Raw genomic sequence first — 19450 nt, 5'->3', positions numbered from 1 at the left:
GGAGAGTCTGCAGCCATGAACCCTGTTAGCCTTGTCTTTGAAAATGGAGTTTAGCCCTTTGAACCCTCCCTAAGGAGCAATGGCTGTTCAACAGAAGAGGCCTTTGTAACAGAAAATGCCACACTACATTTCCCTCTGTGCGTCTGGTTTACACCATGCAAACTGGTTTACAAGAATTCTTTCTCCTGCTCAGTGGGGGCTCTGAGGCAGCCATGATATTTGTTTAGCTTGTCTTTAAATTGCCAGATCAAGATTCTGGAACGGGATTTGGTTAACTGTTTGGGTGCTCTGCTGGCCAGGACAACCTCCAGCTCTTTCCCTGAACACTGTGAGCTCCAATAAGCTAAAGGAAGCCTGACTGTGCGAACAGGAGTGAAAAGGGTCTGCTGCATGGGGTATCGTTTTAGAATTTTTATTAACATCACCTAAATTTCATTTTTATTCGGATGCAGAAGAGGAACTCACGTGGCAGTTTAGGGGGTGTTGAGAAGAACAAGGAGCCACCTTCTACATCCCTAGGGTAGCTGTAGCTCAGCTAGAGGCCACAGGTCTTGATCCAGCTCCTGGTAAGATACGGATGGCATCTTTTGATTATGCTGGGATTCCTTGATGGTGCAGTAACAAAATACCCTTAAATTGTCCATACTTAAAGATTAGAAGAGTAAGCCAGCAGCTAAGCTGGCACAGGTAAACATGCATGAGGTTTTGTTCCTGGAAGTAGACCACATATGTGGAGTTCAGCTATACGCTTTGGAGACTGGGCAGCATTCCTGTCTTCCAAGTAGATGTAAGATCCTTTGTCATCAAAATTGATGTAAATATGCAGGAAAAATTACTAGATGCTATACACAGATGTAGAGAGCCTTGTGGGACACTTGAATGGAGCGATACAATGTGATCACTTCACAATGCAGGGTGTTTCATGAACACTGACTGCAGAAATTAAAACCTTTGGTGATTTTCTGACACTAACAGTACCGCAGGTGAGTGCATTAGCCTGCAAGCTGGTCACCTGGTGCTCACTGATAAAGTGCCTAAAAATAGCATCTGTTGATATAATGCCTGAACTGAAGCTGGATGCTAGTTTATAAAATTTGATGCAGTGAGAAGCGGAGCATCCTTACTGTGAGACAGTCATGAACTGTCTGACACGTCTTTAACCTCTCCAGTCCCAGGAATCCCCCTGGCCATCCCAGCAGCCCTCGAGGTGCTAATTTTTTGCCAAGAGAGATCTGTGACTAAAAGATCAAGTAAGATTTCTGTTACTGGAGAGTGCAAACTTACCCTTTGTCACTGTACCCATCAAACGTGGTGAGAGGTGGTGATAGTCCTGGGAGCCCATACGCAGCAAGGAGCAGTAGCAGCGGGATCGGGAGGGTGCTTTGACGCAAATCTCACACACTTTACTGTGCTGCTTTGTCTGATGCTTTGTCTAAGCTTCATCACTGCATGCACCAGCAGCCTCTCCAGGTCCTCACCTCTCAGACTCAGCTTTCCCTTTTATTTTGCAAAAACCTGCAGAGAGAGTGCTGGTGTATGAAGATTTTGTGCGTGGCTAACAGAACAGTGGAAAAGGGGGACGTATGGCATCACGTTGATGAACACAAACTGAAGTGCTGATAGGAATACAGGTGAGTCACTCGAAAGCTAGTCTGTAGATGACTTTGGCTCTGAAAGGGCCTTCACATGGAATACACAGAGGCTCTTTGGTAAACAAGCAGTGTAAAGGATGAGTTGTTTCAAACATGATGGTAAAAGGGAGGCATGGGAAGCTAGTTAGAGCCTGGTTTTTCACTTTCTGTACAACCTCAAAACATGCTGTGCAAGCAGAGAAGACTTGTATGGATCTTGCATCAGAACTTCAGTGCTGTTTGTAGTGGTGAAGCTGTGGTTGTGTGCTTCCAGATCCTGTGCTCTTCCAGCTCCCATCCTCTCCACTCAGATACTAAATTACTCATCCTCAAGAGTGTCGTATCACTAGTTTCCATCTGGCTTGTGCTCTTCCTGCAGCGAGAGTAGTGCCCCCTGATTTTTCTAGCATATTGAGGTGAACCAAGAGTTCCAAGAGTGTGCAACGTGTGGGAGTGGTGCTGTGAAGTGCCTAGCATGGGCTAGTTTTGTCCTCCTGCATTTGCTCTACCAAATTTCCCTCTGGGTTGGAACTGGGGATCTCCAACCTGGAAGAATCTCATGGAGCTTATTTGCTTTCCTGGCTGTAAGCAATGCTGAACCCTGCTTTGTACAGAAAATTGATCTATCGGGTTTGATTTTTACTGGGACCTTATTAACTGCTGCCCGTCTCTTTTTCTTGTTGTTTTTTTGGGGGATTTTTTTGTTCAGAAGTGGCTTTGAACATGGGTCGGGTTCTTTTCTTTACAAGTTAAACTTTGTGCGCTCACAAACTGTTGGTGATAAACAGTGTGGCCTTCTCTCCTTCTCTGCCCAGGCTCATCAGCTGTGGAGTCAAACCTATATCCTCCGGGGCAGAAGATGGAAAATATTTATAGGCAGTGAAATCCAGTTTGAAAGGACATTCCTGAGACCTCGTGCTTTTAAACTTGGACAGAATCCCTCTCACGTCTGGCTCAGGACCTTGAAACTGGACCGGCCCATAAAGTAGTTCACTGGGCCAGATTGAGAACAGGTCCAGACTTCCTGCTGAGACTATCGAGAGTGTCTTGGGTAGGCTCCAGGTCTATGATTTATGGACAAACCACAGGCCAGGAATCTGCAATCTAAGCTCCTTGAGCAGCAACTGTTTAAAACATTATGGGAAGAAATGGCCACTGTTACCAAAAGAAGAAAACTTGGGGAGCCATTAATAATGTTCAGCACTTCTGTAGTGCCTCACGATTGTTAATTAACCCTCCCACCTGCCTTGTGAAGTAAGTCAGAATTATTCTTATTGTACAAATAAGGTCTGCATGGAGCTTAAATACATTTCCCTAAGGAACATAGTGAATCTGAGTTAGGGACACAGCCCAGGACTCAAGAATCCCAGCACAAAGTGAAACAAAGCTCCTCCAAGATCCGGAGGCATAAAGACAAGTACCTGCTGGGTTTGGATGAGGCAATCAACACTAGTGTAACAGCAGCTTTGAGAGCATCTCTGCCCAGTACCCTGTTCATTTGGAAATTCTTCCCAGGGCAGTTCTGGGTCTGCCTAAACCTTATCCGGTGACATCATGTGCTTTCCCAGTAACCCCTGGGTTCAAAAATTCCTGGGATTTCAGAGGAGACCTGGAAGCTTGGCTGCTTACTGGAATTATCCTGTACAAAGTCCTTTTCAGCTGGTTGTCTCCCCTATTGCTTGGGAAGAAGAGAATGGCATGCTAAAATCTATCTTGCTATCTTTCTCAACCCAGAACAGCTCACCTCCTGATGCTTCTGGAGTGGATTAAACGTGGGGTTTCCTTTTCTTTCATCAGAAGGAAGCTTTTCTTCCAGAAAAAAAAAGAAGTAATTTGTTCTCCCTCTGCAATCAGAATCATCTTTTGTTTCTTCTTTACGTCCTCCTTCATGCTTAACCTCCATCTTCTCTAGAACACCTAGTGGCCGATGCTGTGGTTACGACACAGTCCAGGCCAAGAGGGAAGTTTATCTGCGTGGACAGTCATTTTCCCATTCTCACCCATGACAGAAGGGTGCTCCTTGGTGCTTTCTCCCACTGTCAGACCTGGAGCCCCTTCTGGCAAGAATTTTATCTCGAATCACAAGCCCCTTCTCATCGCACTCCTCCTGGAGACAGTCTGGAGTGTGAACAGGTGGGAACGGGTAAAAAAGTCTGCCGTCAGTCCTGGTCGAAATGGAGTAGTTGGCAAGGACCAAAGGCTTCTGTAAGTACTTAGATTTGTAAGGACTCCTGATGGTCTCATTGCTGTTCATCTATTTACAGCAGCAGGAAAGATGAAAAATTGGTGAAAGCAGCAGAGTTTCCTCCTCTTCTTAAATCTATATAGCAAAAGGTATTGTAATTAATTGTCCATTAAACATATCTGTCCAACTTTATTCCAAATGTCAAGATATGATCTGCAAGGGATTTGAGGTCAGGTAATAGTAGTTAACAAAGAAGCAGTCTGTGAAACCAAGCAAAACTTGGTTCTCCTTTTGCAGCCCAAGTAAATGAGGGATAATTGGGGTTAAAACCTGATCCAGAAATAAATCAGTAAGTAAATCCTTCATGGAACTGTCCCAAATTAAACCCTTAGAAACTCAGGAAGTCAGAGCTGTGATGGGAGGCGGAGGGAGATTCAACCTGACTTTTGTTTCACTAATGTATCTTAATCACTGGACTTGTTCTGTCTCAAGTGGTTTAGCAGGTATTTTAAAAAACAAGTGTTCTAAGTTATTTTGCAATATGCTTCAAGAAATCAAAGGATGTGGATTTTTCTTTTTAGTTGGGCACTGTATTTGTAATGTGTTTAGAGAATCTTAGTATGTTTAATGCCCAGTTTCTTTACTGAATTATGGTGATTCTTCTTGGAAATTATAATTCATTTCACCTCTCAGGAGAACAAGACAAATTTTGGTTTATAACAAGTTAATTTGACATGCACACTCTAACTCGTGCTGTGTGGCTTGCTGAATGGAAACATGCATTATTTTTCTGGCAGGCTTACAAGAGAAGATGGATATAGTGGCATGCACCATCCCAAAATTCACACTTTACAGGAAAACAAAACAAACTTGCTCTTGAGGCAAATGCTGCATTGTCGCTTGTTTTGCCCTTTCAGGAGACTCAGTGCGCCGAGTATTGTGCTGAGCTCTGTCATCCAGCATGGCCAAACTCCATGAGAAGGGCAGATTAACGCAATAAATTAATGCAAACCCTAAACGTTACTCATTGGAATTGGCCTCTACGGCTGCTTCTCTGGTCACTGCTGACCTGGATTGAATCAATTTGTATCGAAAGCTTTAAAAAGTTAATCTGGAGCTGCCAAAGAGCTACCAACATTACAAGTCTTAACGCAGATCAGTAGATCTGCCCATCAGATTGAGCAGAGATAACAAAGTGAAACACAAATTTTGAGAAATGCTGACTGTAGCATACTGGGGATAAATATGTATACGTATATATAATACATAATGTGTGTATTCATAGATATGTAGACAAACATATTTACATATTTACTATAAATACCATTGCACAGCAAATTCAAGCACAGTTATTTTAAAAACATTTTAGTATTGGCAATAGCGTCCACAAGTTCCATAATCATCGTTTTCTGCAGAGATGGCTCAAAATGAAAGTGTGATAGTAAATACCCTGTCTTTCACAACGTGTATCAGAAGTGTTGCTATTTCAGGGACCTGCCTGCATCTATACAGTTGCAATTCATGGGAGGGTACCACTAGCACGCATTAAATTAAGCCAAGATTTTCATAGTAGAGTCTAAAGCACTGGGGCCCTGTGCCAGCTCTGATACAGAGCAGTTCCCTGGTGGGGAGAAAAAGCGAATTATTAAAAAATTGCTTGCAGAAGTCCAGTAGGTCTACATGATGAATGAGATAGTCTGCCTCTGATCAGCTGCCTGATTTTGGGAGAGCTGCTTCTCCTCTCTATACCTGTAACTGTGGCTGTGTCTTCTAGCTGGTGTTCGGTACGAGTAGCAAATAGAGCCTGTTGCAGCAACCACGTCCTTGTTGCCTTTAGGAATGGCCAGAGGCCTTGAAATGTCCTGTGAAACAGATACCCATTTGAGAGCCAGTACATACTGTTAAATGTCGGTGCTTTTGAACCTGCCTGTATTGCAAATACCACAATTCCTTTGGTTCTTTTCAATGCAGACTTTTAAAAGGCTGCATTTACACAAATCAGCAAGGCTTAGGGTGTCTGCACTCCTCACGTTGAGCACAGTAAGCTTTAAAGGATTCAAGTGGTAAAAAAGCAGATGCTTGTGCATGTTACGTGTTTCACCTTTCTCAGGGGCCCTTTTCTTGGGTGCCTCAGCATTTTTGGAATAGAAAATTGTGTCTGACTACATGAAATGCAGTAGAAGAGCTGGAGGCTGCAGCGTTGCCTGGCAGCCACGATGTGGAGGCCGGTCAGGCTGAAGGCACGTTTGCAAAGCGGCGTTCAGCGTCGCTTTGAACGCCGATGGGCGGTTTCCCCGACTGCAGGTGTGTGATGGGGTTTGCAGGCTGTCCAGCGCCTTGTGGAGATGCTTCTCTGAGTCCTCCTGGTACCCACCTCAGCGGCACCTCCCAGGCAGGACATGGCCGTTCGGATTCGATACCAGCCGTGCTCTGCCGTAGCTGGCAGGACGGGAACGTGAGCTGGCGCTTGCGGAAAGCTGATGTTTTACCTGCGCTGCTTGTCAGGTTAAGCCTCGCCCGCTTGGTCCCGGCCTCAACTCACCTGAAAACACAGGTGAGAATATGAAGGCAAAGCTCAGTTTGCTTGGGATAAGCTCTCTTCCCTAAATTAAGTTTCCTGCTTCTCCAATGGTTAGTTCGGGTTATTCTTTTAAGTATTTGGTGCTTTTGAATTCAGTTCATGTTTAGGGTATTGTGCAACAAAACGTTACTGTGACTTGGCTTAGTCGTCCTTGTGGAACCAACACCGTGTCTCAGTACATCATAACTGGAGTATTTTTCAGTATGTTTGTGCAACGTTCACTTGCAAGTTCTTGCAGGATTTTTTTCAGAGTGCTTCTAATTCCCGTGAGTGTAGCAACTTGAGAAGGCACTTGAATAAACTAGCAGAAGTGTTGAAAGACACAAACCAAAGGATTTCTTCATATCAGTTTTGGGTTCTCATACTGACAAGGGCACATTGCATCTCCTGGGGAGATTCACTGCAAAAAATAACACCCATCGGTCCTGTCAAAATAACCAGGGGCACCAATTCTGTGCTTAAAATTCAAGGGTTTCCAGCTAAAATTGTTTTAATTTAGCATGGGTTAAAAGTTAAATTGCTTTGCTGGAAGTGAAAAAGCATGGTGCCTCAGGAGCTCGTTCCATTTTAAAAGTTGTAGTTAATGTTTTTTCTATAAGCTTTCCAAACAGGCAATGCTATGACAGTGTCAGTTTCCTTTAGTGATGCCAAATTATGGCTCAAAATAGAATTATGGAAAAATAAATGTTATGGGTAAAGAAGCCATCCTATTGCTCACAATTAGAAGTAGTGCTTTGTGTTTGCTAGTGAAGTGCCCATCTTGATGTTTTTGAAGCAAACTAATAGGAGTATGAGCCCCAGCATGTTCTGTGTGCCGCTCAACCCCTTCCCGCTGCCTCTTGGCCTGTTAAGAAGCATTACCCAGGAGTGATTTTGGTTCTTGCCGCATCCGTACCAAGCGCTGAGAAAGAAATCCTGATTTCAACACAAAACGTGCATTCAAAACGCAAATGCAGTGTACGAGCCCTACGCACACCCACCGCACCTCTGGCGATTTCACACCTGCAGACCTTTGGCCACAATTAACTATTCATTTGGAGGAAATGATTGTTGATCCTGACTCCAAGTTAATATTCAGTTATGAGGTCTCTGAGCCTGAACTGAATATAGTGAAAAAATGGCATCCATTCTCCTGTTCAACCCCTGGTAGTAAGAAGTATGAAATAAAAAGGCAATGCTCTTTCTTCTGACAGATAAGCTCGGTAAAAGCTTGAGCTACTTAATTCTTTGCCTTGAAATTTCAGTACTTCCATTAATTTCTGTATGAGCAGCACAGCATTGATTATAACCCCACAGCATTATAATTACAGCGGGCTTCAGCTGCAGCTCTGCAGCCTGCGAACATGTACCTTGGGTTGTAGATGTGAAGACGAGTGACTTGAAATGATAGTTCTATGCTCATGAACAGGTGGTATGTATTTCTCTCCCTATTTACAATTTGTATTTTTCTACATAGTAGTATTGAGATAGATTCGAATTCTTTAAAAATACTAACAAGGAATGCTAAGCTATATGCTTTCCTCTTTCGGTGGTATTTTTTCCAGACTAGTTATTTACCCAAGTTATAATCGGAGCCGAGGCCCTAATCAAACGCTCCAGCATTTTACGCTCCCCCGGGCTGGGGCCGGGTTCGGCTGAGGCCCTGACGCGCTGCAAGGCCGCAGGACGCGGCCGGGCCCGCCGCCGCTTCCCCTGGAGCGCGGCCGCCCCCGGTGGCCGCCGCACTGTCCGCCTCAGGCCGGGTTCGCCTCGGGAGGCGCCTCTGCCTGCCCGGGGAGAGGGGGTCCCGGCCGTTCCCCCGGGGCGAGGACCGCCCCGGTCGCCTCCGTGCCCCGCTGACCAGGCGACCTGCGACCGCCGGGCCCCGCTGAGGGGGGAGTGCGAGCGGGGAACGGGGCGGGGGGGGGGGGAATCACCATAGCAACCATTGGCGGGAAGCCCGCGCGCCTGCGCGGGGAGGGTGCGGCCCTCGCCGTGCGCGCATGCGCGAGGCCCCTGTCAGCGTCCCGCCGGCAAGGTTCGCGCATGCGTACCGTGCCAGTTGCGGGGCGAGAGAGACGGTTGGTGTCCCCGCGCATGCGCTCCGGCTGGGTATCGGGGCTCCTCGCCGTGGCGGCGGAGCGCGAGGAGCGGCGGGAGCCCGTGCCGCGGCGGAGAGGTCAGCGGCGGGCCGGGGCGGCGGGCCGAGCGGGCGGGGCAGCTCTGTGACAGCCGCAGCCGTGCGAGCCGCGCCGCGGCTGACGGCGTGACGTCATGACGCCGGCGCCATGAGCGCGGCGCGGCGCCGCGCCATCTGCTGGCGGGGAGGCGGTGGCGACGAGTCTTGGGGCGGGCGTCACCTTCGACGACGCGGTGATGCCAGCCTCAGGGTGCGACGTAATCTGCATGCGGATTGGACGTCAGTGGTGCGGCGTCATCCGCCGGAGGAGCAGGAGGAGGGGGTCCCTCGTGTGGGACAGGGTGCGGCTCAGGCGTGAGCCGCGGGGCCCGGTCGCCGCAGGCCTCCCTGGCCCTGCCGGGGAGCGGGGCCTGAGGTGAGCCCCGACGTTCGCCCTCAGGGGCCCATCACAGTTGCAGCTGGAGCAGAAACCTTGGGGCACCTGTGAGCGTGGCCTTGAAGCGCTGACGCGTTAGGGGACCGCAGGCTGGGTTCGGATGGGTCGCTCGTTGCTGCGCTGCAGCAGTTCGGTAGGGCGAAGTCTCCATCCTTGATGTTAACGTGGCATCAAAAGCAAAAATTCAGTCATGAAGCAAAGGCAAAGTTGTTCAATGGAAGGCCTGATTACGAGAGTTTAAGCATGCATTGACTGCTAGGAAGATCCATTTTTTATTTTTTACTGCTTAATGCGTCCCGTTTCAAACTTCTTTCAAGCGGTGTTATCAGGGAAAGCAATTCTGAGGAATCTGCTGGCTGCTTCGTGAAGCAATATGGAATTTTATCTTCCAGGCCTGGGGGGCATGAGGAGCACATGGGCATGCCTTGAGGGGAAACGGTGGGTGTCAGCTGTTCTACTGACAACGGTTTGTCCCCAATCCTGCAGATACACAGGTGCCTCTTGTAACCATGCTGTTTTTAAATAAAGCAGAAATTACGCATTTGCTGGGAAAAAACATACATTATTTGCACTAAATAGTTTGACTCTAGTAAAGCCCAAAGGCAGTAACATTGACTGGTGCTCAGTCTTTTGGCTCCTGTATAAACTCTAAAAAAATCACAAGCTGGGTGCAGTCACTGTTTTAACTACAAAACAAGACCCTTGTGTGGTTGGCTTTCATATCTACTTAAGATCCTATTCTTCATCTCCCTCCTGGTCCCCCTTCTTGCCTTTGATTTTGCTGTTTAGATTAAAATAGTTTTCTGGATAGGCAGAAGTCTTGGTTTACACTATACAGCTGTGTCAGAGGCAGACTGGAAACAGAATTTTTATCATAATCTTTACATTTGGAGGAAAATGGACCTCAAGTTCTTTGGAGCATTTGCTTTTCCCACTGGGTCAATTTTCATTACAGTTTTTTTCCAAATAAACTGTCAAATGGTAGAAAATAGCAATTTAAGCAAGGATGTTTGACACATTATTGTATGCTAGTGAAACTCAAACTATGCTTCAGGGTCCTCAGTTGAATTCAAGGCCCTTGTCCAGAGTTTCTGGAAAGGATTTTCCTGAGAGCTAAACACAGAGAAATTGACATTGTTGTCCGAGAGTTGACCTCTTGCTGTTATTGTAGTCATTTGTGGAAGATACGCATTTTATGCATCTCTGAGATCATTGGTATGATACCAGACTTTCCCAGAGCACTCACAGCAAGTCTCTAGGTGCCAGTGTATTTGGATATTGAGCAGGTGAAAGAACTCGGTTAATAAAAGAAGAAAATATTTTAATAGGAAGAAATTTAAAAATGTATTTTCAGAACAGTAAACTAAGCCTGTTTATGACAGGCGCTGGAGTATGGAGAACACATATGATAGCATGGAAATGTCATAAAGCAAAATGTCCACGAAGTAGTATGTTGTGTATTTTACTGTAGGTCTTACATGTGATTTTAGCTGAGAAGAGAGCAAGTTATTAATTGTTATACATTAATGAAATGTTAGTGTAAAAGATACGTTATTAGACCATCTGTAGAAACCCACGATGAGTTTGGTCACCTTTTCAAAGCAAGCATCTTTCTCTTTTAGAGAATGCAGAGAAATCAAGATACTGTGTTAAATTTTGCTTTGTATTTGGCTTTTGTGATGATACACTTTGACATAATTACAAATCAGAAGCTACACTTTTTGGGAAAAAATAGTATGGGTAGAACTTCCATTGTTTTAAGTGAACATGCCCTTTAGTATAACAGTGTCTTCCTGTAGAGAAATGGCTTGAGTTTAACATGAAAGTGTTCTTATTTCTCTTTATATTCCCTTTTTCATTAATTATTCAGTTGATTTTCTTGCCACAAACATCCATAACATTGATTTCTCCATTCTTGAACTATAAAATGATGGAATTGTCTGACATGGTAAAATTTATATGTATCTGAGTGGCGTCAGACACCTGGGATAAGGTCACGTTGTGGTCAGTTTGGAAGAATGATGAGCTGGGTAAGGCTTTGTACTGGGCACTGAAAAGGCAGGTTGGAACAGCCCCTTTCCTAAGCCATATTGCCACTGGTGCTGTATGACCTGTGGGCAGTGCATCTTCTTTTGAATGAATGGTGTTGTAGGTTCACTGTAACAATTTCGCCACTAAGGAAATTAACCTTTTTACTGTTACAGTATACGTATCGATATGGCCACACTCATATAGGGACCTGCCATTGTTCTGATTATCTGTCTGGACTCCTAACGCCTTTGTAGTCAGTGCTTCCCAGGATAGATTTACCTATCTTGTAGGTATGGCCTTGTCCCAGAACGATGGCTTTGTGCTAGTTTACCAAGTGTTCTGCATCCTTCTGCCTCTGTCTGTCATCAACACTATCTAACATTTCCTTTCTCTGCATCATCAGACAGCTTGATCAGTGGTGGTTTATGTCTCTCCTAACTCATTTCCTAAGTCTAAATAATAGAAAACAAGATAGGCACAGAGTTAATCGCTGCGGGAGGGTGCTAGAAACATGTGTGCTCAATGACTGCTGTTTGCAGTTGCATTTTGAAACCTATCTAGCTACATTTTAATAATTTTACATGTGTTGTATTGATTTTGTAAGATTTTAATTAATCATTTTGTCCCTCGATACTTCTTTAATGGTTTACAAAAGAATGACACCTCTGTTAACACACAGGTCTCATTAAAAAGTTATTAGCTTAACATAGGAGATCTTTGTTTTCACAAAACTGTGTTGATTGTTATTCATTTTATTATCCGTCTTTATTCATAAATTCCCATGTAAGCCATTTCTTTAACCAGCTGGCATTAATCTCAGTCTGAAAGATGGGTGTTTACCTCTCTAATTGTCCTTTTTGAAAAATCACAGTGACTTCTGCTTGCAAATGATCTGATTCTTTTGACAGAAACACCTTCAATAGCTGCTGTTCAGTATGCTTTGGATGGCAAAGATGGTTAGAGTAGGCTACTTTCATCAACATCACGGGATGGATAGTATACGAATATTTTTGCGTATTCTCAGTATTAGCAGTTTTACAGTTTGTTTTGTGATGATCTAGCAGCCTTGGTAGGTTTTTCTTTTTTGGTTTTGATGTACACCAAAAAACTCTTTTTGAAAGTCCTTAACTTTTCTGACTAGAAAACTAATCTGATGTAATTTTACCTCCTTCTCATTTTAATACAATTCCTTGTTTATATTCAGTGCTATTGAATTCCCTTATCATGACATTATTTTACATATTTGTTTTTATTATTACTCCGATTACTTTTCTTTCTCTGAAAACAAAATTAGGTTTTAATAAGTATTGTTGTCTTTATTGATTTTTGAGGCCTCTAGTGAAATGTTTTTATTCAGTCCTTAATTCTCAATTGTATTTTTCTGTTTAAATTAAGAATTTTTTTGTTGTTTTCAGTCAAATCAAATAAGCATTTCTGAAACAGCAGCTGCATATATTTCTGATTTGTATGCTACTGTGTTTGCATACAAGCCATGAGCATTTGCACCTGAGCAACCGTTAGGTTTTATTTTTATGTTCACTTCCCCTTTATCCTTCCAGAGGAGGTATAAAGTAAGAATTCTCTATTTCGGTGAAGTGCTTCCTAAAGTAAGGTTAGTTTCTACAGCGTTTGAAAGGTAGAGGGACATTTTGTCATGTAAGTAGTGATTTAAAATTCATGTCTGGAATGTGATAGATTTTTACTGGCTATGAAACGCTTTACCATATGTACAAGGTACTAGCAGGGGGAGGTGTAGTCTTTAAAAGAAACGTGAGCGTGGTACTCTAATGGGATGTCAGTAATAGAGGTGGGTAGTGTCAGGTAGACATTGATACTGGTCATGCTAAGATTGCTCGTTAGAATCTGATTATTATTTTCCTAGCTATCATTGCCTTGCTTACATAGACTTGAGTTAATTTGTCATTTTCTATTTTCCACGTCTGGTTTTGTTATCCTTTTCTGGTGCAGGAAAGCCAGCAGAGACGAGGACAGGAGGGTTGGTACCTGGCTTTGAATTCCTGTTCTGCACTTACATTTGTTTTCTCCTCACAGAACAAGCACTGCTGTCCTCAACGTTAATTTATTTGCACTTCGACAAACACAGAGACCCTGCACTATAGAGATCTAGTGTTGTGTCTTTGTAGAGTAGTGACTGTGATAAAGGTATTGGTTAGTGCAGGAACCTGGAGAGAACAGGCTCTAGTGAAGAGAATCTCTAAAAGTATGGAGGATAATATGTTTTTTCAGAAGTTATACTGTTGACACGTAGGTTCTTCTCCATCAGGAACCTGTAGGAAGATTTTTTGTTACAGGATTTGGTCTGGAAGAATCCCTAGGGACTGCCTTCTTCATGTGGTTTCCAGAACAAACACTACAGAAATTCTTTCCCTTTGCAGTATTTGGACTGGCTTGATTGAAAGTTTTGCTACCAACCTTCAGATCTTCAGGCCGCAGCTTTCAAAAAAGGAGAAGGGGAGGGGGGCGATAAAACTTCCTGTGCCAACGCAACAGCATGCATCCCATCATCCTGTCTGCTGTCAGCACGCTGTAATTAGCAGCCTAGGTTCATACAGGCCGTGGCAGTTAACTCATTTCTGAAGACTGAGGTGATATCAGTCACTTTGATCTCATTCTTTGACTTTCACTTAAGTTCTGGCCAGCCTTACAAGACTGTCAGGACCACTCCTATGTTGATCTTGCTGGTGAAGGAAGTGGGAGAAGGTGCTCCTGATGAGAAAGGTGCCATGCTTCCTGCAGCAACCCACTCTGCCTGGCACGCAGAGCACAGCCTGACTCCGTGTTTCCTGTCTAGCGGAGACGGGTGCTGCACACTCAGCACCGTGTCTTCCTACACCCAGTTAGGAATGCAGCCGCCTGTTAGGCTGTTTCACTGGTGGAGGTGGGGGGGAGAGGATCTGTCTGCAGAATGGTGTGATTTGTACTTTCACCACAAGGAAATGGTATGTATGAAAAAAAAATCAGGTTACTTTGCCTCACTTTCTAGTGTTAAATAATCCCACTTCTCCTAGTATTTCTTGTGAAACCCAGGAAATTGCTCCCAAGGTAGCACGGCACTTGCTTTTTTTGAAGGTATAGATTCAGGCTTTCTTTAAAGATGAGCAATTGAGGAGGGTGTGTACTGAGGCACCACTACGGGGGTCAAGAGGGGAGAGGGTATCTGCTGGGTACAAGTTGCTGAGGTCTACCCAGCATTGATCTACTCTTTCTAGCCAAAATGATAACATATTCTTGGAGACTGAAATGGCAGGAGAATTGTTCCTGGAACAAATAGACAATTTAAAGAGGCAAGTGAGCAGGCCCAGATGTTGTATATTTGAGAGCTCAGAAGAGATAGTGTCAAGTGGTTGGACTGCTGGTAGAAATACGCTTTCAGTTGTTAAAAGAGAAGCTGCTCTGAAAGGTGGGAGTGTAGCAGATGTTTTACCTGTTGTTTGGGTTTTTTTTAAGAAGGATTCTATGATTGAACTAAGTAATTACAAGGCAGTAAGTCTTTTATATGTACCTATTAAACTGGTTGAAATGATCAGCAATTTATTTGTGGATGTCTGTCATTATATATTTTTAACCTGATAGCATCTTATCAGCATGGTAGCCTAGTTTCTCCAGTAGACTGTCTCTCAGTAGTCTAATGGAGTGGTTTGAATTTGTCAACAAATCGGGAAATAAAGAAGGTATTAATGTAGCTTGCTCAGAAATCTTTTGAGAAGGGGAAGGAGATAAAGAATTATCATGAATGGTAAACGATCTGAGAAAGGAAACTGGCTGAAAGGTAGCAAAGAGCATCCACGGGTTCGTTCCGAATCCGCCTCGGCGTGTGCCTGGTGGTCCCACTGGGCAGTGACGCAGTTTTTTCAGCTCAGTCAAGATCAGAGGTGGTTCCAGCAGGCTCCGAGCTGCAGGTAACACAGTAGATCATGAACTTCAGTGTGGAGGAGTGTAAAGTAGAGCATGGGGGTGGCAAAAGAGATAAATCATAGGGAACACCTTAATGATACCAGGTCCTGAAAGAGCCCTGGGCATCTCTGTTCAGGTAAAACCTTTGCTCAACAAGGAGGTGCTTTCAAAACAAAGCAGAGAAGATTTTAGGATCTGCGAGGCCTGGATAGGGAAGGAATGTGAACAATATAAAAATTCATCAGCAGTATCAGGAATCTGCTGTCTGCAGTATTGGTCACTGTGTCTCAGAAAAAGCAATGGAGAGTGAAGGAAGTTCAGGGAATACTGATGGAGATGATTAAGGGTCAGGAAAGATTCTCCTAGGAAAAGAGAAAAGACTGGGACTCCTATTTTAGAGCACAGACACTAGAGGATGTGATACATATACTTTAATAAAATACTGAGTGGTCTAAAGAGAGTGGATTTAGAGCTTCTGTCCTCCTTGTCTCAACAGCAGACAGTCAATGAAGTACAAAGGAAGCAAACAGAACTGATGAAAAGGGATACTTTCTCCTGTTTTTTTTCAGTTAAACCAGGGAACTCAATTCAGTAGATGCCTGTGAGCCTAAAAACAGCAGGATCAAAAAGGTGAGGGTGTTATATGGCTGGAGGGTTATGATAGTAACACTGATGGATTTCTGTTAACTGTTGTGGTTCTGGTTTAAAGAAAGTTACCAGGAAACAAAATTAGTCCCAAATGGAAAAGACAAGGACAGACTATTTGTAGGATCATAGGATAACTCAGGCTGGAAGTGACCTCAGGAGGTCTCTAGTTCAATGTCCTGCTCAAAGCAGGGTCAGGTATGGGGTCAGACCAGGTTCCTCAGCTTTATCCAGTCTGTCTGACCTGTTCTGCCTTCTGAAGGGTTCTGGGCTTTTTCTGCAGTGGCGTGTGGTGTTGCTCGCTGCTGGGGACACACGGCTGAGCTGAGCAGACCCTGCACAATGCCTCTAACTCACCTACATATTTCAGGTACACAGGTCAATGGAGGTGGCAGAACTTAGCACCATTAGAGCACGTGTTATTGCTGTCTCCCTCCCCCTGCAACTTGTAGCTTCAGCAGAAAGAGCAGTCTGTACAAAAGACACTAAATCTAACCTTTTCCTTCCATTTTCCAGTTTCTGTCTTTCATTCTTACTGGTCCTGCTTTGTACCATTTTGCTGATCCACGTTTATTTGAAGGGCACAACTGGGCTATAGATTGGGCATCTAAGTGGATAGGTAAGTGCTGCTGTTTATTTTATTTGATCAGCTTTGTGATTCGTTGAGTCCTAAAATCTTCCAAAATGAATTCAATACTATACTGAAATAAATTATTTTCAAAGCCATTACTTTTCAAGCTTTACAAACTGCTGCCAGAGCTGGCTCTTAGGTGCACCAATAGCAGCAGCATCAGAAATACTGAGATGTTGAACAGAGCGGGAGCCTGTAAATACAAGTCTGGAAAGGGAGGAGTAAGACAGATAAATTCTTACTTAGTTTTGCATCATTTGTATGTCTGACTTGGTCTGCCTGGGGCACTGAACATTGATTGCAAACACAAAAGTGCTGATCTGTTTCAAAGTCTAATATCAGGAACCCCTTATAAATAATATGACAGTACGAATGTGTCTGTGAGAGGTATTTAAAGCCACGGAGGATGTGAGATTCTGTTTTTCTCCACATGCTGTCTCCTACTTAGAAGAAAATGGTCAATTTATAGTGATAACTACACCAAGATTCTGTCCAGGAAAATCAAATTTATGAACTGGCTACATAAAACTTCAGTTTCTGTCTAACAGGAAACGACTCCAAGATTCACAGCAAAATCCTCTGCTGGTTTGGGAGCCCAAGTTTAAAATAAATAAATCCATTAACATCTGTAATTGCTTATAGGAAAGGCTGACCCATGAAAGTGTGTAACCAGCATTCCTTAGCCTCACATGTCTGCAGCCAAGCCATTTGAGAAAACAATCTCGCATGTGTTTTTCCTGCTTTTTGAGTCTTTCTGTGCCCAGAGCTTTACTGGAGAAACTGAACCACAGCTGCTGCCATTCCAAGTGAAACACTGCAGTTTAGGATTGAAAGAAATAGGTTCTGGGAGCAATATAAAACCTCTGGTAAAATAGCCAGAACCATAGTGAACTTAGGACTAGGAAGAAGAGGACAATCAAAATGTCTAAGAATAGAGATCTAGTTTTAATGTTGCCTGGTGGTTGATGGCATTTCCATCTGGACATTGTATCTAGTGCTGTTCCAAGTAATCCCTAGCTAGTACTGCTGTTCTTACTGTAGCTGAAAAGATTAAGAAACTAATTTAAAAATACCGTTTGCTTAGTCTGTTTACTTTGTGTATTTGACAGCAGTTTGTGAAACATGGTAAGTGCCATGGTGTATTGAGTACTCAGAGGAAGAGTTCAGTATTAGCAGGAGAGCTAATCCTGAATGTGAGCAGCCATGGAGTTAAGAGGAGAGAAAGGATGAACATGTTTGATAGAGTTGTTCTCAGACTTGTCCCAGAAACCCTTCTGAAATGCCAGAAACTGCCTTTACTGACTGCTCAAAATGAGGTCGGGCTCTCCTCTTTAAAGGTGCTGTGTCGCAAAGCAGAATTTTACTCTCTAGAATAGCTGCTTGATCTGAAGGACATTGGTTTTTTCCTCCACTGCTGCATTCCCTGGTCTTGTGTTATATAAATGTAAGTATGAATGCATATAAAAAAAGGACAGTCTCAAATCCTGAGCTCCAGGACAAAAGCCTACCCAGTATCAGATACCTGTTTTGAATGCTTTCCTTCTTTCCTTATGTGGCTTGTGCATGTCTGTAGTACAATTATAGTGATAGTGTTTTGGGTCAATACGTGCTTTTTCTTATCTTACTATTTTATACAAATTCTCTCCTCCTTCAGAGTTCTACCCCAGCCCTGTCCCACAATGTATATGCATATACCATCCGACATAATCACCTTTTTTTATTTCTTTAAGGGCTTTATTAAGTGTCTTTCTGAAGCCCTGTAGCATATCACGAAGATCCTATGCATGCTCTGTACGAACTGAGGTGCTTAACTTATGGTCTAGAGACCTCTGAAGAACCAAATTGTCAATGCATTATGTGTGAAAGCAAGTGGGGTCCTTGGAGAGAGAATGTGTTCTACTAAATGGCTGTGAATTAAGTGTGGAAGAATGAACTGTCAGAACAGCGGAGAAGTACCCACTGTGTTGACCTCACTGAAGTCTGGAGAATGGAGATCTTTGAGGTAGTGGAAGGTGGAATTTTCACTTGGTGAAAATTGCAGGTCACGGAGGATGCAGACCTGAACTGACTCTGCTATCTTCCCTGCCCTCCCATCCTCACAGTGTCATTAGGCCACAGTGTTACTGGAACCTGCAGGCCAATGGATGAACAGGACAATGATTTTAAAGAGTTGTGGGCAAATCTTTTGGGTAGAGCGAAGAAAAAAGCTGGGGATACTGAGGCAGCAAAGAGGGCTCAGAACAGGTCAAAGAGCACTGCAGCAAGAAGCAAATTAAGAAGAGGCAAAGCTGCTGCTAAGAGCCAAAACCATCATCACTTACGAGCAGTGAAGGAAACGAACTTGCCTCAAGATTTAGGTCCAAAGGAACAAACATTGGTGCACAAAGAAGATGGTGACGCTGCGGCCTGTAGTAGTGGTGAGACTGCACAAGGGGACGGAAAGAGAAACCCCTTCCCTGCCAGCCAGCTGAGTACAGTGGCTAGTGAGTGTAGCCAGAGGACCCTGACAGGTGAGTGAACTGAAATCTTTCAAACAGAAAATAGGCTAGGACTGAAAACACTCTGTAGTTCAGTGGAGCTCTTCAGAAGTCCACCTGGAGGGGACATATAGCAGCACTGGTCGAAGCAGACTTGCATCTTGGGTTTCCATCTACACTTAGCTACTTAGGCTTATCCAGGGGTTTAACCTAGGAGTGTATTTTGTGCTACAGGCAGGCAGAAGATGTCCTTCCGTAAGGTGAAGCCTTGGTATGAAGTGATGTGTTAGGGAGTCATTATTCACTGTTTTTTGCAAAATCAGAACTGAGAAAAACACCCTCAAATCATCTAGAAACAAGCTTAGAATATATTGAGGTGCTTTTTCACCCAGCACATCATTTTATTATGAAATATATTGCCACTGGATGTTGTCAAAGCCACAAATATAAGCAAGTTAAGAACGGTTGGATTAATTCATAAAGGATTAGTCCTTCAATGGTTATTAAACATGATGGCCAGAATGCAATTACCAGTGCAGGAAGTCCTTAAACTGATAAATAAGGTCAGCCAAGAGAAGGAATTTTTTGTAGCTGTCCTGTCCTGATCACCCTTTAAGTATGCGTGGCTGACTGCACTCACAGACAAGATACTGGGCTGGCAGGATCTTTCATCCCATCTTGCGTGCTGCCCATAACTACAGGATACCTCAAGCAGAGCAGCGGTATGCTGAGGTGTTAGTCCGGCATTGCCTCTGCCTCCTGCTTGTTACTATCTCTCTTTGGGAACTCATGGTCCCTT

At 43.9% G+C, this 19450-nt stretch overlaps 1 protein-coding gene across 6 annotated transcripts in view; it reads left to right on the top strand.

The window, feature by feature from the left end:
* Window positions 1-9357: 9357 nt before the first annotated feature.
* SLX4 (SLX4 structure-specific endonuclease subunit) overlaps window positions 9358-19450 on the top strand; it is a 33264-nt gene continuing 23171 nt past the window's right edge. For 3 of the 6 annotated variants that reach the window (XR_012777623.1, XM_075515181.1, XM_075515177.1), the window contains exons 1-3: window positions 9358-9446; window positions 16060-16162; window positions 17284-18684. Coding sequence is in view for 5 of the 6 variants with exons in the window: in XM_075515181.1 (XP_075371296.1) it covers window positions 18315-18684 (370 nt within the window). In the remaining variant the exon portion in view is untranslated. The remainder of the gene's footprint in view (window positions 9447-16059; window positions 16163-17283; window positions 18685-19450) is intronic. The other 3 variants (XM_075515178.1, XM_075515180.1, XM_075515179.1) reach the window with 3 other exon arrangements.

This window comes from Mycteria americana, chromosome 12, assembly GCF_035582795.1.
Source record: "Mycteria americana isolate JAX WOST 10 ecotype Jacksonville Zoo and Gardens chromosome 12, USCA_MyAme_1.0, whole genome shotgun sequence".
NCBI classification, from domain to species: Eukaryota; Metazoa; Chordata; class Aves; order Ciconiiformes; family Ciconiidae; genus Mycteria; species Mycteria americana.
The sequence above is the reverse complement of the archived record's forward strand: the minus strand, read 5'-3'. Positions and strand labels throughout refer to the sequence as shown.